The 23588-nt window shown below is 44.2% G+C and overlaps 1 protein-coding gene across 1 annotated transcript; it reads left to right on the top strand.

The window, feature by feature from the left end:
* The first annotated feature begins 5790 nt into the window (after nt 1-5790).
* Nucleotides 5791-21284, top strand: LOC144608717 (interleukin-10 receptor subunit alpha-like). The gene is made up of 7 exons (XM_078426745.1): nt 5791-5993; nt 8602-8728; nt 11924-12102; nt 14610-14776; nt 16369-16516; nt 17924-18054; nt 20670-21284. Exons 1-7 carry the CDS (start codon nt 5945-5947, stop codon nt 21243-21245), a joined length of 1377 nt encoding a protein of 458 aa, XP_078282871.1. The 5' UTR covers nt 5791-5944; the 3' UTR covers nt 21246-21284.
* Nucleotides 21285-23588: the final 2304 nt, after the last annotated feature.

The raw sequence follows: 23588 nt of genomic DNA, 5'->3' as shown, positions 1-23588 counted from the left end.
TCAGGGAAGCAATGTAGCCAGCGATACTGTTCGGCATCATTTTGCAAACCGCCATGTTTACTTCTGGCTTCAGGTATTTACATAGTAAATTACTGTGGATGTTAGAAATCAAATATAATTACAGAAGATGTTGGAAATATTCAGCAGGGGACCAGAAAACTCTCTTGTTATCCATATAATGCCTTGGGATCTTTCCCATCCAAAGCCAGGAATTTGGTTGAACATTTTTTCCAAAATATTGAACCAACGATGTCTTATTGACAAAGGAAGGCTATAAGGAGTGGAGTTGAAATTAATGCAGTCATGTAGATATTATCACTATTTCTGAAGAATAAGAAATAGCAAGGTGATACTGTGATTTCAGAATGCACCATTCTCATATTATGGGTGTAAAATCAGTCTGTGACAATCAAACTGCTTATATTGTTGCTTATTTTTAAGTTGCAGTTAGTTTCACTCTTTCTTATTGTGGAATTTGCACTTGTGAGTATTTCCCCTATACTACAATCACCATATCAATAACCTTGTGCAATGCTGGCAGTTTGAAGGTTCCATATTTGTGTCTGAAGCTTTAGTCTCATTTATTTATCTATTTATTTATTTATTTATTTATTTATTCGCGCATCACACAACTGCTTGCCAATAGCTAGAAAATTTTAGTGCCAAGTCTTGGCCTCTGCAAGATCCTTTACAGTGCGTGTGTCATGCAGCATGTCACAGCTCAGGAGATGTTCCATAGTCTGGAGGCCCCGTCCACATTCGCAGTCTGCTGCATCTTCAGTATATCCCCACTTCAGCATGTTCCATTTGCTCTTCCCCGTGCCTGTCCCCAGTCTGTTGAGACTGCGCCAGGTTATCCACGATTGGTCAGAACCTGGTGGGACTTTCTCAGAGGGATCGATTGCCATGTGAATGTCTTCCAGAGATTTCTCTCGTCTCTCTTCCCAGAGTTTGAGCTTTCTGGACGATGCACTGCAGTCCAGGGGATGGACAGAGGAGAGGAACCTTCTGCGTGATTTCAAACGCTGAGGTAGCAAAGGGTGGTCATGTAGGGGGTGTCTTTCATCCTCTGATTGTCTGTGGCGTTCTTTTGGACTGGCTACACCTCTTCTGATTCCAGGAGGTGCAATGCCTGAGAGTGGGTAGATGTTGTCAGTCTTGGTAGGTTTCATGCATCCACTGATGCAGCAACAGCTTGTGTTTAGCACAGGATCAATCTTCCCATACCGTGCAAGCATACTCGGCAGTGGTGAAGCAGAGAGCCAGAGCTGTTGATCGAATGGTTTTAGAATTTGCTCCCCATGTTGAGGTACTCAGCTTGCTAAGAAGAGCATTTCTGGAACTGACTTTTCCTTTAAGCTTGGTGATATGTGCTTTGTAGGTCAGAGATCGATGAAGAGTCACAGCACGATAGACTGGACTGTCACAGTGCTCCAATATGACTCCATTCCATATGATCTTCAACCTTCCATTTTTAATCTCATGTGTGAGTGAACCTGAATTGAAACTCAGGATGGTTTCTGTCGGTCAGCAAATCGAAGTGTATATTACCATGTGTCCCATATATAGGATCAAACACAATGGGATATTCTCCACTTGTCTGAATGGCACCAACACTTAAGGAGCTTGACCCTCTTGAGAACAAAGCAGCCATTAGATTGGTTGCCACCATCCTAAACATTAGTTTTCCACTGAGCAGAAAGCCAGTACCATCTACAAAAGGCACTGCCATCAATCATTAAAGCTGTCATAGATTGGGTGAATTCACAGAGTCTTTTACCCAGGGTAGGGAATCAAGAGCCAGAGGACATAAGTTTAAGGTGAGAGGGGAATGATTTAATAGGAACTTGAGGGGTAACCTTTTCACTCAGAGGGTGGTGGGTATATGGAACAAGCTGACAAAGGAGGAGGCTGAGGCAGGTACAATAACAGCATTTAAAAGACACCTGGACAGGTGCATGGACAGGAAAGGTTTATAGGGCCAACGTGGGCAAATGGGCTCATCATGGATGAGTCGGGCAATCGCTGTTGAGGGTCATGCCATTAATTGTGTATTTTCCCCTTACATTTGACTTCTCAAAGTGCAACACCGTGCACCTGCTTGGATTAAATTTCATCTGCCAAGTAGCGCAACTCCTCCACCTCTTTTGTCTCCCTCTCGATCACATCTGAAACTATGAATCCCCAGAACATTGAGCTGCCAGTTGTATCATTCTTACAACCATGTTTCCGGGGCCTCAACATCATAGTTTCAAGCACTGATCCAGGTTCTAAGTTCATTTGCTTTCTCCACAACACTCCTTGCATTGAAATAACCATACGTCAATCCATCAGCATGACCATAGTCCTTCAGCCCTCCCTGCCTGTCCTTCCTTTGAGTCTTACTGATCCTAACCTCCACCTTCCCAAGGACAATTAAGGATGATAATAAATGCTGCCCTTGTTATGGTTGACCACACCCTGCAAACAAAATAGAAAAAAAACACTGAAAGACTAAAAGAGAAAAGACCAATGTATTTAACCATTTATGAATTTGAACAACAATTTGCATTGAGAAAGCACCTGTAACACAACAACATTTCCCAAGACAGTTCAGAAGAGCATTATTGAACAAAATTTGACACTGAGCCACAGAGGAGATATAAAAATAGGTGACTAAATGTTTGATAAGAGAAAGATTTAATCTTAACATAGAATACAGCCGAAGAGCGGGCCCTTCAGCCCACAACGTCTGTGCCGAACATAATGCCAAGACCATCTCTTATCTACCTTCACATAACCCACATCCATTCATTCCCTGCACATCCATGTGCCTATCCAAAAGTCTTTTAAATGCCAATAACATATCTGCTTCATCCATCACCCCTGGCAGCACGTTCTAGCCTCTCACCACCCTCGGTGTAAAAACAGTAAAAGGAGACAGATTTAGGGCCTAGTAAGCTGATGCTGGAACAATTGTCTTGAGGAGTGAATAATACCGTAACTGGACTAAGGCAGAAATATGAAGGCTGTAAAGCTTGAAGAGGTTACAACGATGGGGAACGATCAGGCTATGGAGGGAAGCAGGAACTTCTGAACTTAACCACAACTTGGTTTGAGCTACAATTCACATGAAACAAGTTTAGTTATTCTGAACAGCAACATTATATGAAAATGTGAAACTAATTTGGGGCAAGCCAGCTTTACTCTGAGTAGTACAATGATTTTTAATCCTTTTTTGTTTCTTGAGAAAGTACAGAATAACTACACCAGCAATCGGCTTAATATTGCTTTGTAAAATGAACAAGTATGATCCTATTTTACGCAGGCCACTGGTCCCATATTCTCATGACCACTTTCAGTTAACGCATAAGAAACCAGAAATGAAACACAAAACATTTTCCCATGGATAATTCTTAACTGTTATGAAGTCAAAGCAAGACAGGAATTGAATTTATAGATATGTGTTAGCACTTCTCTCCCTTCTCTTACACAAGGCCATACAGTCACACAGTACAGCAACAGGCATCAGGCCCATCATATCTGTGCCAACCAATCCTATTAATCAGATGTTTGTGTATTTGGCCTTTAGTCTTCTATGTCTAGATGATTCAAGTTCATAAGTTGTGTAGAAGCAGAATTAAGCCATTCGGCCCATCCAGCCTATTCCGCCTTTCAAACATGGCTGATCTATTTCTCCCTCCTAACCCCATTCTCCTGCCTTGTCCCCATAAACCCTGATCCCCCTACAAATGAGAATCTATCAATCTCCAGCTTAAAAATAGCCATTGACTTGGTTTCCACAGCCATCAGTTGCAATGAATTCCACAGATTCACCATCCTCTGGCAAAAGTAATTCCTCCTTATCTCCTTTCTAAAGGTACGTCCTTTTATCCTGAGACTATGTCCTCTGGTCCTAGACTCTCCCATGAGTGGAAACATTCTCTCCGCATCCACTCTATCCAAGCCTTTCACTATTCAGTAAGTTTTAATGAGGTTCCCCCTGATCCTTGTAAACTCCAGCGAGTACATGCCCAGTGCTGTCAAATGCTCTAGATACCTCTTTGATGTTGTCACCAACTCTGCTTCTATCCTTTGTGTGCGGTGCATTCCAGCTGCACACCACTCTCTGGGTGAAAAGGCCCTTTGCAGATACCCTCACAGTTTCTTACCCCTTACCCTAAATCTATTCTTCTAGTTTTATCCCCATTTAATGTGGGCAAATGTATCTGGCAGATAACCGCATTTAATGTTCATATATTTGACTTGGGAGAAGGCAGAAGAATGGGGTTGCGAGGGAAAGATAGATCAGCTATGATTGAATGGTGGAGCAGACTTAATGGGCTGAATGGCCGAATTCAGCTCCTATGATTTATGAACTCTCCACTCCAGGGAAAATAGGCCTAGTCTCACCAGTTTCATCTCCTAACTGAAACATCCCTACACCAGGTAACATCCTGGTGATTCTCCAGGTTACATTGACCATTGATCATCCATTCACACTAGTTCCACATTACTTAACGCTCGTATCCACTTCCTACACATTAGCGACAATTTTGTAGAGGCCGATTAACTTACAAACCTGCACATGTTTGGAATGTAGGAGGAAACTGGAGCACCCAGAGGAAGTACATGTGGCAACAAGGAGATCACACAAGCTCCACACAGACAGTCCCAGAGGTCGGGATCAAATCCAGGTCTCTGGTGCTGCGAGGCAGCTGTTCTACCAGCTGTGCCACTGTGCTGACCTGTTATTTCAACATGGACCAGTTTGAGAACCTGCCATCTTGTTTGCGGTGTGATGCAATATGGACATGCGGGAGGAATGGGGACAGTCTGCTGCTTGCCTGCCTTCAGATCGGCAATGAAGAACAAGGAATTGTAGATGCTGGTTTAAACCAAAGATAGACACAAAAAGCTGGAGTTACTCAGCAGGTCAAGCAGGACCTCTGGAAAGGACAAGTTGACTGGATGATATCGCTACCACTACCATTCTTCACTCATTCTAATGAGTGTGGACAATAATAAAAACGGTGGCTTTTCAATATAACCTGTAAAGTTGTAAACAAACACACAGAAATAAACGTTTGGGATTTACTTTTCTGGTGGCACTGATTAAATCTAGTGTCATTCTCGTGCACCCAATCCATTTTTAACTAAAGGGATTATTTAACTAAACCTAACACCTAACCCTTTTAGAAAATTGTTTAATTGTGTTTCATGAAAATTATTGAATATTTACATGAATATTTACATAACAATATTTACAAAAATTAATATACAGATTTCATTTTCCCAATACATGGGATAATTGACGATCAAAACGCTTATATAGAAGTTAAACGAATTTAATCAGCAGCACAATACAGGTAACACTACCAAAACCAGGCATGGACCGTAGATCAGGTCAGCAATACGAAAGTCAGGTATGGATCAATCCGCCTCGGGGATTGATCTACACCGAAGTGTCGACCATCCCTCTGTCTCCACAGAGGCTGCCCGACCCTCTGTGTTCCTCCAGCACTTTATTTTTCTGTTGTTCCAGATTCCAACATTGGCAGTCTTTTCTGGCTCCATTCAAAAATGCAGAACACTTACATTCTGTTATAATTTGAGCTTTGTCAATGTGGAGTTTGAAATGCTTTTGTGTGATGTGGGGAATCAGAGCCAGTTCAGATTTCGTTTTCGTCTCTCTATTGACAGCGGCTGGGATGGGTCCAAGAAACACTTCCTCTCCCTGCACCCCCGTGCTGGTGAGCTCAGTGCAGCAGCTTCTGGGAGAGTTTGAAGAAAATTCCCCGCTACTGCTGATTACTGGCCGCCGTTGTGGAGGCGGAAGCGGGTTGTCCTTCCCACCCTCCTCCCACGCTTATACCTGCCTGGGGCCAGGCTAGCACAGTGCAGTCAGCACTGAAGGGGCTCTGTCTGCTCCCTAGATATCTCATCACTGCAACAGCAAAGCGCAATGGAACTTGTGATCCCAACTCTCCTGACACTGGTCACCACCCTCACCGGTAGGTTTATTCATCTGCTGAAGCGATCTACTCGGCAAAATGCGGAAACTTTCTCGTTGCTGTAGGATTTTATGGTCACATTTTATCCTGTTGGGTCGATCATTAACTCAGCATTGTTGAACGTGTTGAATGGAGAGAGTTTGAGGAGTGGCGATAGTTGGTGCTTCCCGGACGGAGTTGATCCTGGTGATTAGGATTGGTCACAGCTAAAGGGATATCAGGAGAAAGCAGGAACGGGGTACTGATTTGAGATGATCATATTGAATGGTGGTGCTGGGTCGAAGGGCCGAATGGCCTTCTCCTGTACCTATCTTCTTGTTTCAAGGCAGGGTAGGTCTGAAGAGGGTCTCGACACGAAACGTCACCCATTACTTCTCTCCAGAGATGCTGTCTGTCCCGCTGAGTTACTCCAGCGTTTTGTGTCTATCTGCAGGGTCGCTTTATTTGGCCACAAAGTGCCTTTCAGCCAAATGAGTATTCCCTGAAATGCAACCTTCGCCCTGTGCACCGGCCTGTTACACGCAGCAATGTTCCGGGGAAAGCAACGTGTTAATTAATGAACCGATGTGTTTATTCACAAAATGCTGGAGTAACTCAGTAGGTCAGGCAGCATCTCAGGAGAGAAGGAATGGGTGACGTTTCGGGTCGAGGGGGAATGCTGTGTATCTCGCCGTGCTTCCACAGTGACCTCCAACCGAGAGAGTGGACACTATTGTTGACACAACCTTGATTAGTGCGGGTGTCGGGGGTAATGGGGAGAAGCAGGAGAACATGTAAGAAGGGACTGCCAGTAGGTGCTGGTTTACACCGACGATAGACACAAAGAGCTGGAGTAACTCAGTGGAGTTTCCAGAGATGCTGCCTGACCCGCTGTGTTTAGTTTCCCCAGTATTCTGTGTCTATCTTCGGCAGGAGAATGTGGATAGGAGGGAAAGATAGATCAGCCACGATTGAATGGCGAAGTAGTCTTGACGGGCCGAATGGCCTAATACTGCACCTCTGACTTGTGATCTCACGACTGCACACGCCTGGGTTAGTTAGCTGCATTCTGCACGTTGAACAGTCTCTGGAGGCGACTTTGAATTTAAAAGGCAGTGTTAGCTGAAGGGAGGATTTGATTTTAAATTACGGAAGCATAGAAACAGAAAAATAGGTGCAGGAGGAGGCCATTCGGCCCTTCGAGCCAGCACCGCCATTCAATGTGATCATGGCTGATCATCTAAAATCAGTCAAAAGATCATAAAAAGAGAGTTAAATTTAGCGGGATCAAGGGATATTGGGAGAAGGCAGGAACGGGGTACTGATTGTGGATGATCTGTCTGTGGATTGTGGAGTCTACGCATTCACTATAAATTCCACACATTAATTTATTATGATATAGTTTAACAGGGAACAGGTGGAAAAGATGTTTTCTCTTCAGAGAAACTCTAAGACGAGGGATCAATAATTACATAAATACTTGCTCATGAATGGGAGACTATTTAGGCCATTTAGAACGGAGATGAGGAAAAACTTTTTCAGTCAAAGAGTTGTGAATCTGTGGAATTCTCTGCCTCAGAAGCAGTGGAGGTCAGTTCTCTGAATGCATTCAAGAGAGAGCTAGATAGAGCTCTTAAGGATAGCGGAGTCAGGGGGTGTGGGGAGAAGGCAGGAACGGGGTACTGATTGAGAATGATCAGCCATGATCACATTGAATGGCGGTGCTGGCTCGAAGGGCCGAATGGCCTCCTCCTGCACCTATTGTCTATTGACTCTACCTGTCCAGTGGTGGGTTCCGGAAGTGAATGTAATGCTGGTCCATTTATGGGTAAGCCAAGGATATAAATGAGATGGGAAAGATTGTGTTTCCTGGTGATAGAGCATAAACAAAGGCATGTTTTGCATGATAAGCAGTATGTTTCTGAGCTCTCCATTTTATATATTCTATATAAATAACTAGTATTGCAAACATCCTGTCCACTGGCAGCTGTAAAAGACCACACACAATCATTTGTGCCAGGGCAAAACCGCCATCACTGTTAACACGAATAATGCTGTGGAGCCCACCAGGATGTATGCCAGTCATGTTTCTCCTGCTACCCCACCCCATCTCCCTCCAGCTGAGTCACACACACCAGGGATGGTTACAAGGGTCTAGTACAGACTTGCCGAACAAACTTTTCTTGAATTGCAGATTTTCATTTTTCCTTGGGAATTGCAATGTGAATCAGGTGGAGCCAAACATTATGTTTTCTGGTTTCCAAGGAGTAATAGGTTGTCTTTCTTTGGTACCACTGGACCCACATTATCTCTACGTATATACGGTTGAATTTTCTTAGTGTAAATCATGGCAGGAATTACATAAGGGACTTGCCATACAAGACCAAGTGTAACTATTTACAACACATTGATATATTTGTGCACAATGCCACACACTGATTGTCTGCGTTTTTTCTGTTGCTCTCTGCATTGTGATCCCTCTTGGGGATTACACTTTCATTTGATTTGAAAAAATGTGCGGAAGTTCAGAGGAATATTACTTGTGCTAAACGCCATTGACAATCAACCTGTGGAGTGAACTTGCATTGATTGCTGTACACTGGAATTATTGTTTCAACTTTCTTCACAGCAGCTGAAATCATCCTACAGCCCCCTAAATGTCCTCATTTTAATTCTGTGAATACTGAAAACATCCTTCACTGGAGTCCAGCCGAGAATGGTTCACAACACATCCGATATGATGTGCAGTACCACAGGTAAGAGAGTCGTTGTCTCATAGCCAACATGGTGATCTTTGAGGATATTTGAAGGTTTTTATGCAGCAACTACATTAAGCTCAGTGAATCTGTTACTGGCTTTACCTTGCACTAAACATTATTCCCTTATCATGTATCTATACACTGTAAGTGGCTCAATTGTAATCATGTATTGTATTTCTGCTGACTGGTTAGCATGCAACAAAAGCTTTTTACTGTACCTCCTCAGTACACGTGACAATAAGCTAAACTGAACTGAACTGAACTCTTGCACATGGGTGGATTTGTGGGCAATGTGAGCAGGGTAATGCGGGCAAGGGCTGGGGTGCCTGGCATACAACAAGCAGCACTTCTTCTTATTGTTTCAACTGAGATTATTTGTTTTGGGAATCAGAGAGCATGCAGACAAGGTATCAATTAATGCAAGCTCTATTGTGGTCGGAGCATCCATAGTTAGCAGTACCCAGTGGACCCCAGTCAGTGGCAGGCAGCGCTGTCCAGAGCAAGGCTCACATTCTTCCCTTGGCACCACATGCAACACAGTTCACAGGCCCTATCCCACACTCTTTGTCTTTTCATCTCAGGCCTTTATCCAACCAAATCTGCCAATCATAAACACCCCTCACCTGTATCTACCTATCACCTCACAAAAAAAAAGACAAAATGTGCTGGAGTAACTCAGCGGGTCAGGCAGCATCTCTGGAGAACATGGATAGGTGACGTTTCACAGAGCACTGGAGTAACTCAGCGGGTCAGGCAGTATCTCTGGAGAACATGGATAGGTGACATTTCGGGCCAGGACCTTCCTCAGACGCCAGGTTTTGTACTACCTCTCTTCCAGCTTTCTTGCACCCACTCCAATCTGTCTGAAGAAGGGTCCTGATGCAAAATGTCACCTGACCCTGTTCTCCAGAGATATTGCATGACCTGCTGAGTTACTCCAACACTTTACCTCTTTTAGATCACACTTGAGGTTGTGTCTCCTTCTTTCTCCTCATAACTTCTAATTGAAAATGCCACAACACAGCATTAATTTTATGCTTTCATGGGTCATTTCCCAGGTTAATTAATGTTGTCCTGGAGACTATTGTACAACCCCCTCATTATTTACCACAGTTGAGTTATGGGTCATCAACAAACTATCAGATAATGGCCGGCTTAATCTGGACCAGGTGACAAATTTAACCGAAAACTGGGGTGTAATAGGAATTGTATGTTTACAGATGAACAATCCACATCAAATTTGAGCAGAGGTTCAGTGGAGGTCTGAGTCAGTGAATGAACTGAAGTCGCTTTAAGTATGGACTAACATGATGACTCGGAACATGCCAGTATCAAAAAAATTCAAGTTTGATTTACTCAATATGTCAGCATTTTACAGTTAACTTCCTGATTTATCAATGTTTTGTAAATTATGACTTTCACTGACGCTGTGTTGTGTATTTGTGTTGCAATGTTGGAAATGTCCAAATGCGGAAATGTTAAAACCTGCGCACAGTGATCATGAATCTTGTGTGTGTGATTATGTACTTATCTCAGCAACGCGTTTTAAACTGAGAAGTAAACGGTGACGTGAAGAACTGTTTCTACACAGCACTATAACTAGAACGCTTTATTCCAGCCACAGAAACTACAGCAGGAAAGTCCTAGGGATCTTTTAGTCACTAATAAAGCCAGCATTCTGTCACTAATCCCCAGTAACCCTTGAGAATGTGTTGGCGAGCCCACCTGTACCGTGAGATGTTTTGGAATTGTAAGGGCCAATGCAGCCTTTAAATGCACTTTGATTATGCTCTACAGAACATAGACCTGGATATCGACACAAAAAGCTGGAGTAACTCAGCATTAGGCAGCATCTCTTGAGAAAAGGAATAGATGATGTTTCGGGTTGAGACCCTTCTTCAGACTTCTTGTTCCTGGTTTGGCCATGAGTCATCCATACATGTAAACGCATCCACCATTACTGTGAATAAACCCATTTTTACCAAGCTTGTTTACGAGTTAATTGTAAAAAACCACAAATGACATTGTCTATCTGCAAAACTGTAATTCTCAGTATTCCTACCAAGTCCATTTGCGAGTTGTAGCAATGACTTGGGGTTTCTCATTCCACCACTAAGCCTTTACTGCAGAGAGCCAAACCATTGGTGTGCAAGGATCAGGGAAATGGGACAATAATACTCTGCGCCCTGCTGTGAAACTTAGTCAGATTACTAGATTAATGGTTCTGCCACAGTGTCTGAAGAAGGGTCTCGACCCAAAATGTCACCCATTCCTTCTCTCCAGAGATGCTGCCTGACCCGCTGAGTTACTCCAGCTTCTTGTGTCTATCTGCCAGTGATGTTGTGTCGACATATTAATACAATGTTTTGCATGCCCAGAGAGGAAATGTTTAAGGTCATTTCAAAGTATTAGACTTTTCTCCACAGAGCATCTTTAGCAAACACATAACAGGTATCAGAGCTTGATTTTAATGTGGCATCCAAAGCATATAAAAAATATCTGCATGAAACTACTGCCTTTCAAATGCCCTTTCAGCATGGCCAAATCGCATTGAAATATAGTTACCGTTTAATGTGGAAAACACAGCAGTGTGCGCAAGTTCACATAGACAGCAATGTGGAAATGACTAGATTGATTGAGAGATATCGCATGGAAACAGGCCCTTCAGCCCTCCGAGTCTATCCCGATCATTGGTCGCCTATTCACATCAGTTCTGTTGTCCCACTTTTGCATCCATTCTCTACACACTCGGGGCAGTTTACAGAACCGATTAACCAACAAACCCGCACGTCTTTGGGATGTGGGAGGAACCCATGCAGTCACGTGGAGATTGTGTGACCAACCCATAAAGTCCACCCAAACACCACACAGACAACACCCAAAGTCAGAATCGAGCCCGGGACTCGGGCACTGTGAGGCAGCAGCTCTAACCGCGTCATCACCCTGTTTCTACATTTCCACTGCTTTTACTGGTGGGTTGTATAAAGGTTGGTTTGGACACAAGGAGTCCTCCCCTGTTTTTATAACAGTGTCAGGGAGGGTGGTTGTAGGGGAGAGATCGTGTGAGAGAACATCCTGAAATATGAATGCCCAGAGTTAGCACAGGAAAAGTCTGCAATGAGGCTGCTTCTTGTGGACGTTAGCTTGCCTGGTAATGTGAAGTTGTTGATGAGTCTGGTTATTGATTCCCAGGTATGGACATGATGAAGAATCTATCCCCGTCTCACACTGCACTGGGACTGCCCACTGCTACTGTGACCTGACTGAGGAGACATGGGATGTCAACATTACCTACTACACCTATGTCAGAAGTGTGATCGGCAACACAACCTCAGAATGGGAAAGGACCATTTTTAGACCCTTCGATTCCAGTAAGTGACCTCTCATACCACAATGACTGTAACTTCAATCACCTACAGTGCCCACTACTGTTATGGAACAGTTTTTAATGAAAGATGACACCTTGAAAAGTTTCTGCAAATCTGGTGATTGATGATAAATTTTAAGTTGCTTCATTATGAGTTAAACCTTTTTTTTTAAATTCACTGCTGAGATTGATATCCACGGCACAAATGGAGAACACAGCTATTGTCTCACTTTCAAGGTGATCGGTCTGGGATTATAATCTCTCGATCAACTCTATCCTAACCAAAAGTTAGCCAAAAACCGAAAGGCTGCCTGATGTTTTTGCTTTTTAAGCATTAATACTAACAGAAGCCCTGACTCTTGCCTTTTGCTAGCCTGACACAGTTAATTGTGGGAGGTGGTCTGTGTGTGTAGCAAGACCTACATGTGGTGTAGGAAGGAACTGCAGATGCTGGTTTAAACTGAAGATAGTCATAAAATGTTGGAGTAACTCAGCGAGTCAGACAGCATCTCTGGAGAGAAGGAATGGGTGACGTTTCGGGTCGAGACCCTTCTTCAGACTGATGTCAGGGGAGTGGGCGGGACAGAGATAAAATACTAGTCAGAGAACTGGGAAGCGGGAGGGGATGGAGAGAGAGGGAAAGCAAGGGCAACTTGAAGTTAGACAGCATCTCTGGAGAAAAGGAATAGGTGACGTTTTAGATCAAGACCTTCAGACTGAGTCAGGGGAGAGGGAAATGAGCAGAAAGGGAAGGAAGAGAGACTCAGTCGCTCATACTCACTGACATGCTCCATCTTATAAACATCGCAAGTATATTTACACTCACCAACACATCCAGACCAGAATGCACATTGATATTTACTTAGACATCATCACTGACGTCCATAGTCATTGACATGCAGGCTCACTGATGTCAATGACTCAGTGGTGGGGAAGATGCTGGAGTCAATTATAAACGACGAAATTGCGGAGCATTTGGATAGCAGTAACAGGATCGTTCCGAGTCAGCATGGATTTACGAAGGGGAAATCATGCTTGACTAATCTTCTGGAATTCTTTGAGGATGTAACTAGGAAAATTGACAGGGGAGAGCCGGTGGATGTGGTGCACCTCGACTTTCAGAAAGCCTTCGACAAGGTCCCACATAGGAGATTAGTGGGCAAAATTAGAGCACATGGTATTGGGGGTTGGGTACTGACATGGATAGAAAATTGTTTGGCAGACAGAAAGCAAAGAGTGGGGATAAATGGGTCCCTTTCAGAATGGCAGGCAGTGACCAGTGGGGTACCGCAAGGCTCGGTGCTGGGACCGCAGCTATTTACAATATACATGAATGACTTGGATGAAGGGATTAAAAGTACCATTAGCAAATTTGCAGATGATACAAAGCTGGGTGGTAGTGTGAACTGTGAGGAAGATGCTATGAGGTTGCAGGGTGACTTGGACAGGTTGTGTGAGTGGGCGGATGCATGGCAGATGCAGTTTAATGTGGATAAGTGTGAGGTTATCCACTTTGGTGGTAAGAATAGGAAGGCAGAGTATTATCTGAATGGTGTCAAGTTAGGAAAAGGGGACGTACAACGAGATCTGGGTGTCCTATTGTATCAGTCACTGAAAGGAAGCATGCAGGTACAGCAGGCAGTGAAGAAAGCCAATGGAATGTTGGCCTTCATAACAAGAGGAGTTAAGTATAGGAGCAAAAGAGTTCCTTCTGCAGTTGTACAGGGCCCCAGTGAGACCGCACCTTGAGTACTGTGTGCAGTTGTGGTCTTCAAATTTGAGGAAGGATATTCTTGCTATTGAGAGCGTGCAGAGTAGGTTTAATAGGTTAATTCCCGGAATGGCGTGACTGTCGTATGTTGAAAGACTGGAGCGACTAGGCTTGTATACACTGGAATTTAGAAGGATGAGAGGGGATCTTATCAAAACATATAAGATTATTAAGGGGTTGGACACGTTAGAGGCAGGAAATCTTTTCCCAATGTTGGGGGAGTCCAGAACCAGGGGCCACAGTTTAAGAATAAGGGGTAGGCCATTTAGAACGGAGATGAGGAAAAACTTTTCCAGTCAGAGAGTTGTAAATCTGTGGAATTCTCTGCCTCAGAAGGCAGTGGAGGCCAATTCTCTGAATGCATTCAAGAGAGAGCTGGATAGAGCTCTTAAGGATAGCGGAGTCAGGGGGTATGGGGAGAAGGCAGGAACGGGGAACTGATTGAGAATGATCAGCCATGATCACATTGAATGGTGGTGCTGGCTCGAAGGGCTGAATGGCCTACTCCTGCACCTATTGTGTATTGTCTATTGTTTATTGTCTGACATAAACACTGCCACATCCTCCTATGGACATCAGGCACGGACAGATTTGCTCACCAATGCACACCTATGGAAACATTCACCATGCATATTGACACATTAATTCATTAATTAATTGACACATTAATACTTACAGATTAATTCATTGTCATTTTGTATGTAGACCAAAATCTAATTTTGGATTTCATTTCCTTTCAGCCTTGTTGGGTTTGCCATCCTTTGTTACCGAAGTTGAGCAGGACATGATTACAGTCCAACTCTTCCCACCCACCCTGTACACAGCAAAGAGAAACAGGTCAATGGAGGACGTGTACCCACACAGATTGAAGTACATCATTTATATCAATGCGAGTGACACTGACAGGGTAAGACCTTGTGGATCTCTGCCAATCTCTGCCACGGTTAATAATGACAATGGTAATTTTCATAAAATTGGTGCTTGCTGATGACAAATTTATACATTGCTGACCCATACGCGCCTTGGTAGTCAAACTGCCACCCACATTTCCCCACTCACTCCTGACAGGACTGGAGCAAAATCCTCCTGTTGCTTGCCCTGATGATTGTTTCTCGAGAGCGGGTCATCCCAGGAGTGTAAGGCACAGTTGGGTAGTCAGTTAGCAGCCCTAACTTCACCCTACTACAGTTCTGCATGTGCTTGCAGGATAGATTTACTGGCTATCACACCAGCAATGGATAGAAACCCCCGTGATTGTATTTTCCCTTCACTGTTTGAGAACTATAGAGGCCCAACCCTGCAGCTGAGCATTGCTAGGTCCACACTGGTTTGGTCTACTAGGTTTCTTTAATACTAATAAATTGAATTTATACAGAGCTTTAGCATATCATTTCAGAGAAATATTATCAAGCAATATTTGACCTCAAGCTCATGATATAATAGGATCAGTGACCTAATGCACAGAGGGGTTTTCAGGGAACAACTTAATGGAGGTGAGAGGACTTGAGAGACGGAGAGATTCAGAGAGACGGTTGGTGAGATTTGTACTCCGACTGCTGAAAGAACACAAACCAATGATGAAGCATTATAAAATAGGGATGCAGAAGAAACTTGGTTCTCCTTCTCTTGCGGCCGAGTCTTGCCTCCTATCACTTGCAAGTGAATTCAGGAATTAAATTCAATGTTACACTTCTTCTTCTTGCGTTTGAGGCAGCAGAAGTTATGAAGCTGCTTCTGCTTCTGCTGTCTCTGTTTGTTGTCGTCTGCCTGACTGAGGTCAGTTTACAGGGCTCACCATGGGGAGGTCGACAATGTGAGCCCCAATGTTACACTTAGGACACAGATACCTTTCCTGATGGAAAGTGCAGTCACCCATCTCCTTATATGCCCCACAATGTCAGTCGGTGTGGAATATTGGGCCAAGTTGTAGATTCCTTGCTTCCTGTGTGACTGCACTAACAGCCAAGATGAAGCATACTATCAATGGAGGAAGAGATACCTTGGACATTACAGTGCTATTCACCTGGCAACTGGCTAGTTTTGGATGGAATACTAATTGGTAATGGGACAGCAATAACTAGGTAAATCAAAGTCATTTTTTACTATGCCAAATTCTGTGGAAGATGCCAATAAATCATAGAAACCATTCTTCACTATGTAGTCTACCACAGTCAGAAGCCATGGTGATGGAAGCAGGAATGGAGAGCTTTGAGAAGTTCACGGCCAATATTTAGATTTCCCCTCTCACCATGTCAATCTCAGCACGGTGACTCAAATCTGAACCATTTGCCATGTCAAATAACTCCACGGTTGGTTCAAACTTACTGTGGCACCAGCAATAAGTAGTTTGCAAGCTGTTTGTGGTATGGATGGTGATTAATTAGAACTAACTTCTTGGAACATTGTTTTGATATGAATAGCACGTTGGCTGGTTTTTAACGTGTCCTCAATCTTCCTCAATCTGTCCGGACTATATTCACTTACCTCATGTTCCAACAGCCTGAGGAAATTCACAGTTCGGGAACACCGAGCAAAACTGCCGTGCGACCAGGGAATATGTATTGCATCAGCATCAGAGCACATTTGGAGGGAGACTCGAGGAAAAGCAACATTACAGAAAAGAAATGTATCCAAATCCCTAATCCAGGTAATGTCTGACATTAATCGTAATCATAATCGTAATTAATTTATTAGCCAAGTATGTTTTGCAACATTCAAAGAATTTGACTAATATAAATGTTATTGGTGTCTCAAGAGCCTGTTGGTTGTTTAGTTTGACAAGATTATTCTGGCATAACAGAACAGGGCCAAGTGAATATAGTCCAGACAGATTGAGGAAGGCTTTGCCTCCTAACCTGATCTATTGTGCTGAGTTGGAAAGTTAGTAAATGAACCAATTCCTGTCAGAAACTGCCTGACCATTTCCAATTTTGAAGTTTTCTTTGGCCTGCTAATTTTCCTAGTACACTTGTTAGGAAACAATGGACCTAAGACCTTATTCCAGTGGAAAGACCAAGAAAAGAATGTAAAATGTCCGAAATTAAAAACTACTCGGCCCATCCAAGTAGAATTTAGTTTAAACGCTGGAAGAAACTTGAAAAGGGGATATGGATTAGTGAAGTATTTAACTGTGACACAGTTAGTAGCACTTCCTGTTTGAAGTCAGCCCCTTTGCCACAGTGCCAACTTTGCCATTACATTCACTTGCAATTCAACAGGCAGCCAAGCTGTAGGAATCTGATGGATAAACAAAACAGGGGCATGGAAGACACAAGATAATACATATCTCTTCTTGCTTAATTATATGATAAAACACTTCTCATGAAAGAACAGGGTGATGTATTTGGCAGCATTTCTGGGGCAACATTTATTTTCACGTTGACTTCATAAACAAAACAATAAATGCTTAGTCCATGTGCATGCAAACCCCCAGTAATACTCAAATGTCCATGTGCATGCAAACCCCCAGTAATACTCAATGCCCATGTGCATGCAAACCCCCAGTAATAGTGCTTAGTCCATGTGCATGCAACCCCCTGTAATAGTGCTTAGTCCATGTGCATCCACATGCTTAGACCATGTGCATGCAAACCCCTGTAATACTCAATGTCCATGTACATGCAAACCCCCAGTAATACTCAATGCCCATGTGCATGCAACCCCCTGTAATAGTGCTTAGTCCATGTGCATCCACATGCTTAGACCATGTGCATGCAAACCCCCTGTAATACTCAATGTCCATGTGCATGCAAACCCCTGTAATACTCAATGCCCTGGAGCAAGAAGCATAAACCGGTTGACGTAGCCTGGAATATATGGAAGTATAGGGCTGGTTTAGGGATTGTGAAACGATTATAACAGGGTCGTTTGGAACAGGGATGGGTGGGATGTCTGAGCCTGCTAGATCGTTATCCACAAAGAACAAAAATACCCAGGCAAATGTAGTTGAGATTTGGATCGAGGTTGATCTCATTGAATTGCAGATGAATCTCAAGGGCCTGAATTAAGTTTTTATTATTCCTACTGATAATTAGTGGCCTTTTTTTCCCTCCAGATTTGGAGACTTTGATTAACACAGTCGTTGGGGTATTTGGTGCAGCCACCACTCTGTTGGTTCTGAGCTTCTGCCTGGCAATGTTCTGCCGGCATTATGTGAAGCAACGAAGAGCAACTCCAGCTGTCCTGGTAAGTTCTCCTCTCACTCACTGACAGTTTAGCAAACCATTATATCCAAAGTAATTACTGCCAAGAAATCTGATCTAACCTCTTACCTCCAGAGTGATCCCAGTGGCATAACTCGACCCTGACTCCCCACCGACATATTCACATTGTTGGCAGTCCTCCACAACCCAAAGCTGCCCGGCCACCTGCTCCTCTGACTGACTATTTAGTGCCCCCTGTATTTCCATCAGGGTTACTAAACTAGATAGAGAAAACTAGCAGGACTTAGCTTTGTTTAGTTTAGACTGAGATACAGCATGGATGCAGGCTCTCTGGCTCACCATGTCTGCACCGACCAACGATCCCCGCACACAAACACCATCCTGCACACACTCGGGCAATTGTGTATAGGATATGTTAATGTGTGAGGATCGCTGTTTGTTTTGTATGGATTATAAATAAAGAGCTGCTTGCAGCATGTAAGCAGTTTCCACGTCCCTTTCAGAATGTCCCAGTGTACGTTTACCAGCTAGTAACGTCGCCGTGTGAATCCTCACGCCTGATTTGCTAGCTCAGTGCGGTAACGTTGATGGTTAATAATCTGATGAGTAATTGTCAATTTGCAAATCCGAGTTTATTATTCACTTGGGTGTTAATCATACGCAGCATAAGGGCAACATGGGCAAGACCAGCTCACAATGTTCCTTTCTCCTTCCCTTTGAGACATGTACATCTGGAAAAAAAGCTTAGAAACTACTATGAAGCAGTAGAATCGTACAGACGTAACTGGATCACGTCAGTCTGTCAGAGGTGCTCTGGTTTCCTCCCACATCCCAAAGATTTGCGGGTTTGTAGGTTAACTGGCCTTTGTAAAAAAGTAATGTGTAGGGAGTGGATGAGTAAATGGATAACGTGTAGCATGAACGTGTGTGTGATCAATAGTCAGAGGGGACTCGATGGGCCAAAGGGCCTGTTTCCGAAGTGCTGTACCTCTAAACTAAACAAAACTAAATTGTAATGAAGGCCAATTTCTTTGACCCATGGGTGATTTTCTAGTACTTGATAATTTTGCATCAGGGTGATTTTAAGGTGTCCAGAGGTTCTGAAATATTTTGTAACTAAAGAGAAAGTGTGACTTTAGAACATAATGGCACAAATAGAGGTTGCTGGGTTCATCATCCCTATGCCAGCATGCTTTCTGGGTTATAGGTGCAGGAGGAGGCCATTTGGCCCTTCGAGCCAGCACCGCACGAAGGGCCTGGATAGGGAGGGATGTTATGACATTACATCCCTCTCCAGGAACACTTGAGAGCATTGTACATCAGTGACAGTGCTCAGGTGAAGTTGCATGGCCACCACCATCCTGGGTAGAAAGTTGTTCCTCAGCTCCATTTTCATCTTTCTACCAATTACTCCAAATCCAGTCTCCTGAACGTTGGCCTCTCCGTTCAATTAATAGTCTCGCACAGATGGTCCTCGTGTCTGTTTCAGGCAACTAGGCAACAAAAAAAATGGTTGGGAGGAGGGATTCGTGAATGCCACTGTGTCTATGCTTGTTGGGAGATTGCTGCCAACCCAGCCCACATCAAACACCAGTTAGTAGCTCGATGGGTCTCGCACTTCAGCTTTAAATCCAGGCACTCACTCTGTGCCTAATCTGCTCAGGAGCCACAACCTCCTTAACACATTTCCAGAGTAGAGCACAAGAACAGGACCCTCAGGTCACAATGACTGCCCCAAACATGATGTCAGGATGAGCTAATCTCCTCTGCTGGAACATGATCCATATTCCTCCATTCACTGCGATATCCATGCTCATATCAAAGCCCCTTGAATGTCTCTCGTATATATGCCTCCACCATCACCCCTGACAGCATGTTCCAACCACCTAGTGCCCTCTGTAAAAAATACTTGCCCCACGAACCTTGTAAACTTTACCCCTCTCGCATTAAAGCAGCAAATAGGATGAACCATCATCCCTGTGAGGTGCACAGCCCAATGGAGGCTTCGAGTCAGACAGCGTGGAAACAGGCCCTTTGGCAAACTTACCCATGCCGACCAACATGCCCCATCTACACTCGACTTGCCCCATCAACACTCAACATGTCCCATCTACACTCAACATGTCCCATCTACACTCAACATGCCCCATCTACACTCAACATGCCCCATCTACACTCGACTTGCCCCATCTACACTCAACATGCCCCATCTACACTCAACATGCCCCATCTACACTCAACATGCCCTATCTACACTCAACTTGTCCCATCTACACTCGACTTGCCCCATCTACACTCAACATGCCCCATCTACACTCAACATGCCCCATCTACACTCAACATGTCCCATCTACACTCCACATGCCCCATCTACACTCCACATGCCCCATCTACACCGGTACATGGTACTCATTGATGCAGGAATGCTCGGATGGAATCACATTAGTGAGTTCGGTTGAGGCTGCATTCAGACCTGATGGTGGATGTGCATGGTCTGTGTCTGGCATCTCAGGATCGGCTCGACGCTGGGCTGAAACAGGCTTTGGGTTCCCTCATTGGGGTTGAACGACTTTCCCATCCTGTGCTCTCCATCGCATTGCTTTGCATTTACAATTAAACTGTTATTCCCTCTCACAGGAAACCTTTGGAAAGAACAGCAAGTTTTTGAGCAAAATGAACTACCTGGGTTTCACGGAGGATGTGGTGGTACAGAAGGTGTTTGCCGATGGTGCTCATCACAGTGTCACCAGGACTCTGGACCAGGATGACACATGGCCAGAGCAGAAGATGAGGGAGGCATCCTCTGTGGACAGTGGGATTGATATTGGCAGCAACACGTCAGGACGGGCAGTGTTGTTTGATGAGGTTATGAATCTCTACAGGCAGCAAACGCCAGACTCCAGTGGTGTCCAGAGCACTGACTCTGAGTGTGGGCAGAACAGTTGCCAGCCCATCAATGTGTGCTCGGTACACATCCCAGCTGCAAGGACGGTCTTGGGCAACCGCACTGGGGACACCACTGGCTCGGGCTATCAGAGGCAGATGCCCAGGACTCACGTAGACCCAGAGGCAGCAATGAGCAGTATGATGGCAGAGCCTGGCCCAGACGCCCAGCCCTGCACCATCCCAGTAACAGGCATCACGGTGGCACAAGACTTCACAAACACACCTCTCACTTTAGGTGATGTCATGTTCATGGATAATGAACTTTAAGCAAAAGATCCTCATATTCAACATTCTGAAAGCGATTACCATGCATTTTATAATTTAACTATTTATTAAAAAAACTTCATTTCTCCCACCCATTGCAATTTGATTTATTTCTAGAAGCATTTGATAAATTTCTAGAAGCCTTGATAAATAAACAATGATTTCAACTCAACACAAAGCTGAAGGCAGCTCAAGCTACTCACAATGGCACAAGTATTCAAATCTTCATTGGATTCTGGACACGAGGATCACAATCAGATCGCTGGCCCACAGGGTCAGAATGTTCAGGACCCACTGTGAAGTGTGAACGTATAACCTGACGTTCTCTCTGGCATGGGTTATTTGAGGTGCTGAATCTCAGAATAAACAGCACCCTAGGGAGACTGTCTGGCCTCTCGAGTAGACGAGCAGATCTCCTTGATCTGAGTACTTTCTGCCCTGTTACCCTGATCCGTAACCAACATCTGAAGAAGGGTCCTGACCCCAAACGTCACCTATCCACGTTCTCCAGAGATGCTGCCTAACCCGCTGAGTTACTCCAGCACTTTGTGTCTCTTTACAGTAAAACAAATAACTGGGCATTGTATCTTAGCTTGATCTGTACAAATTGGCACACAGCAAGTTCACACCAGAAACATTTCTACATTTATAGCAATAGTTACTTGCAAAGTACTTGCTGGTAAGATGTAGCTCTCAGTGTTACCGTATAAATGCAAGGCGTTAGTCTTTTCTCATGTTCAAATGGTTAAAAAAATATTGAATTAAAAACATTTGCACTCCCTGGCAAACAAATCTCAGAAATGGGAAAAATGTAAACTACCTGGTGAATCTTTCTCACAAAACAGAGGTGGAGAAAGATATCAGGAGGACCCATTGCTCCAATGTCAAGGGCTAACTCACTCACTCACTCCTTTTATCTCACAGCGACTCTAGAGTAGTCACTGCTGGCGGAAATGCAGGAGTCGTTTTGAGCCAATTAGGCTCCGATCAGTACTTTACCAGATATGTTTCTGTAATATCTGGATAAATATTGGCCAGAATTATCCCTCTTCTTGTAGTCTTAAAACTTACTCTGGGATATTTTATTTCTACCCAAGAGGAAAGGTGGGGCCTCAGTTTGAAATCTCAGCCAAAGGATAGCACAGATAAAGCATCTGCTGTCTGCTGCTACACTCTGCTGTCCAGTATGTAGAAATCGTCTGGTCTCAAGTAGTCAGCTGGCCATTACCGAGGCAAGGTGGCTCCCATCTCCACGGGCAGGCGTTGAAGGCAAAGTCTTTGCTCCATCACTGACCTTATCCAGAGAGTGGCGCAAGCCAGGTTCACCAAAACCAAAGCTGTGAACTGACTAGTTATGAATGAGCAGGAACTCTGGAACCTCTTGACCTTGTACATTGTACAGAATGAATGGCAGAAGCTTACGGCTCCTCTCTGGGCTGTGTACGCCCAACATGGACATTCATACACACAGCCGAGCAGCTGGTCAAGTGATAGGAGCTGAATTAGGCCATTCGGCCCATCAAGTCTACTCTGACATTCAATCATGGCTGATCTATCTCTCCCTCCTAACCCCATTCTCCTGCTTTCTCCCAATAACCCCTGACACCCGCACTAATCAAGAATCTATCTATCTCTGCCTTAAATATATCCACTGACTTGGTCTCCACAGCCGCCTGTGGCAATGAGTTCCACAGAAACCAGAGGACGAGGTCCCTTATTTCTCTAGGAGTTGTTGATGGTGATGCAGTCCTGGTCCCTGCACCAGCCGCCCATGAAGCAAGGATGCTACACACTGGCTGCAGAGAAGTCCTCTTCACTAGTCCTCATGTTGTGATACTGGAACTGGTGGTCTGAGCTGCGATTTCCCACACTGTTCATCATCCCACTGACAGTAAATGGGGGGTCGAACTCCAGCTGGATGGAGTTCAGCTCTCTGTAAAAAGAATCCAGCAGTTAGTACATGTCCAGTTCCACAAGTCAAGGTGATGGGGGAAATGTTTAATAGGAACCTGAGGGGCAACATTTTACACAAAGGCTGGTGGGTGTATTTTGGAGGGCAGCCATGTGTCTTACAATGGATTAAGGAAAAGAACCGTGTTTAGTGCAAGGTTCTTCTGACCTGCAATGTGAAGCGGAACTGCAATGCAGCTGGCATGTGGCACACAACTCAGCTCAGATTTGAGCCAGTTTTACTGAACAACAATTAAACGTTGTGCTTTTACAGGGACCAGCACACGCTGCACACCATTGAATGGCAAGTCTTTGACTTCATTCCGTTTTATGTCCACACCCACACTGATAGTGAACTATCCACATCTACACCAATAGTGAACTATTCACATCTAC

Source organism: Rhinoraja longicauda, chromosome 32 (genome assembly GCF_053455715.1).
Source record: "Rhinoraja longicauda isolate Sanriku21f chromosome 32, sRhiLon1.1, whole genome shotgun sequence".
NCBI classification, from domain to species: domain Eukaryota; kingdom Metazoa; phylum Chordata; class Chondrichthyes; order Rajiformes; family Arhynchobatidae; genus Rhinoraja; species Rhinoraja longicauda.
The sequence above is the reverse complement of the archived record's forward strand: the minus strand, read 5'-3'. Positions and strand labels throughout refer to the sequence as shown.

Excerpts from the sequence above, each read along its gene's own strand:
- LOC144608717 (XM_078426745.1), top strand. The coding sequence starts at position 5,945 with ATGGAACTTGTGATCCCAACTCTCCTGACACTGGTCACCACCCTCACC. Across the intron at positions 5,994-8,601 it reads ACTGGTCACCACCCTCACCG|CAGCTGAAATCATCCTACAG; the intron begins GTAGGTTTATTC and ends CTTTCTTCACAG. Across the intron at positions 8,729-11,923 it reads TATGATGTGCAGTACCACAG|GTATGGACATGATGAAGAAT; the intron begins GTAAGAGAGTCG and ends ATTGATTCCCAG.